The sequence below is a fragment of the Sinocyclocheilus grahami genome, unplaced genomic scaffold (genome assembly GCF_001515645.1).
Source record: "Sinocyclocheilus grahami isolate Dianchi unplaced genomic scaffold, SAMN03320097.WGS_v1.1 scaffold11563.1, whole genome shotgun sequence".
NCBI lineage: Eukaryota > Metazoa > Chordata > Actinopteri > Cypriniformes > Cyprinidae > Sinocyclocheilus > Sinocyclocheilus grahami.
Window position 1 is genome coordinate 2478 of NW_015513908.1, and position 1756 is coordinate 4233.

General features: G+C 38.8%; 1 protein-coding gene across 1 annotated transcript in view; it reads left to right on the top strand.

Annotated features, from left to right (window-relative positions):
• Nucleotides 1-79: 79 nt before the first annotated feature.
• Nucleotides 80-1756, top strand: part of LOC107578697 (phospholipase B-like 1) — a gene marked incomplete at its 3' end in the record, with an annotated part of 2905 nt that continues 1228 nt past the window's right edge. Inside the window, exons 1-5 of the mRNA XM_016264625.1 lie at nt 80-102; nt 219-360; nt 572-712; nt 923-1061; nt 1148-1348. Of these exons, the coding sequence (XP_016120111.1) occupies nt 80-102; nt 219-360; nt 572-712; nt 923-1061; nt 1148-1348 (646 nt within the window). The remainder of the gene's footprint in view (nt 103-218; nt 361-571; nt 713-922; nt 1062-1147; nt 1349-1756) is intronic.

The window sequence follows — 1756 nt, forward strand, 5'->3', positions numbered from 1 at the left end:
GTCGCTTTGGATAAAAGCGTCTGCTAAATGACTAAATGTAAATTGATTGCACTATTCCAAAATTAAAATAATGTCAGGTATGATCAAATATACCTACTTGCAGTGTATTTACATTTAGAGGTTTTAAAGACTTTCTTAGAATTTTGTATTGCATAAACACATGTATTACTAATCTATGATTATATCTGTCTTTATTAATCTTCCATTCTTTAAAATAGTGAGCAAGACTCATGGACAAGAACACAAGTGAAATTAAGCGGGAAGACTGATCCTTTGTGGCATCATGTGGGTCTTCTAGTGGCTCAGATGGATGGACTGCATGCTGGGGCGGCATACTGGGCCAAAAGTAGACAGGAAAAGGTCAGGAAACCTGAAATGTGCATGCATCTGTTTAGATGTACTGTACATCTCATTCTGAGAGTTTGATAACACTCATATAGACATTTGAAAAGGCCTAAGTATCTCAAGTGAACTTTTTTATTTTATTTTATTCATTCATTGACAGTGATGCCTACATGTTTTAAATTTTGTGTTAATGAGTGAAACTCCACGCTTGCATTTCAACTCCCAGCCTCTGTCCATGTTTGCGGTTCAGTTCCTCAATGGTATTGGGGATTTGCTAGATTTAATCCCTGCTCTCAAAAGGCGTTCCAACTCTTCTTCTGACTCCTTCAGAATGCCAGGCATGAGTCACTGTTCTGCGCTCATCAAGGTTAGAGGTAAAATGATGCCTTCACCTCATGACTGTAATCACATATTCTGAATTGGGACCAAATGTAATAGGAATTTGCCAATAAAAACCCCATGTCAGGGGTTTTCAATAGCACTAATCTGAATATTTAGGGCTGCCTGTGATGGAAATGGCTCTGGCTTCATTCGCCAACAACTTTTTGTCATTTGTTTTTGCCCATTTTATCTGCAGATGTTACCTGGCTATGAGAATCTGTTGCTTGGTCACTCCAGCTGGTACAGCTACGCTGCAAGCATGAGAATCTACAAGCACTGGGACTTGAAAAATAAGCGTAATGGCACAAGCAGACTGTCCTTTAGCAGCTACCCTGGTATATATATAGGCAGATGTATGTCTTTTATAATTCAAACTAACAATAATTTTGTGCTATTAAATGGTTTCTCGCATCATTTCCAGGGATCTTGTCATCTTTGGATGATTTTTATTTGCTGGGAACAGGATTGCTTGTAACTCAAACCACAAACAACGTGTTCAACTCCTCTCTGTTTTCCCTGGTGACCCCAGAGGCTTTGCTTGCCTGGCAAAGGGTGCGTGTAGCACATGCGCTGGCCTGCACAGGGAAGCAATGGGCCCAAATATTTTCCCAGCACAATTCGGGTGAGACGGAGATGCACAAGGCAAATGTGGATCATTATATGCAAAAATTGTGTTCCGTATTTGCAGTGCTCTGTGGTGTCGTCTTTCAATAGTACAACCGAGTTGAAAGCATACAGTTCTCTAGCATGTGATTGCATGCTGTAGCATTACATTTCTCACCCTCAGTCCCACCCTCATGCTTTCAAAAAAAAAGAAGCATGCATTTTATTCTTTAGCTAGAACACAAAAGTAGATATTTGGGAGAATGTTTCAACTGATTTTGTCTTTATAATCACGGTCAATTGGGTCCAAAACAACACTAAAATATTTTTCAAAATATCTTCTTTTGTGTTTCACAGAATAAAGAAATGCGTACAAATTTTGATATTTAGTAATTTAGCAGACACTTTTATCCAAAGCGACTTACAA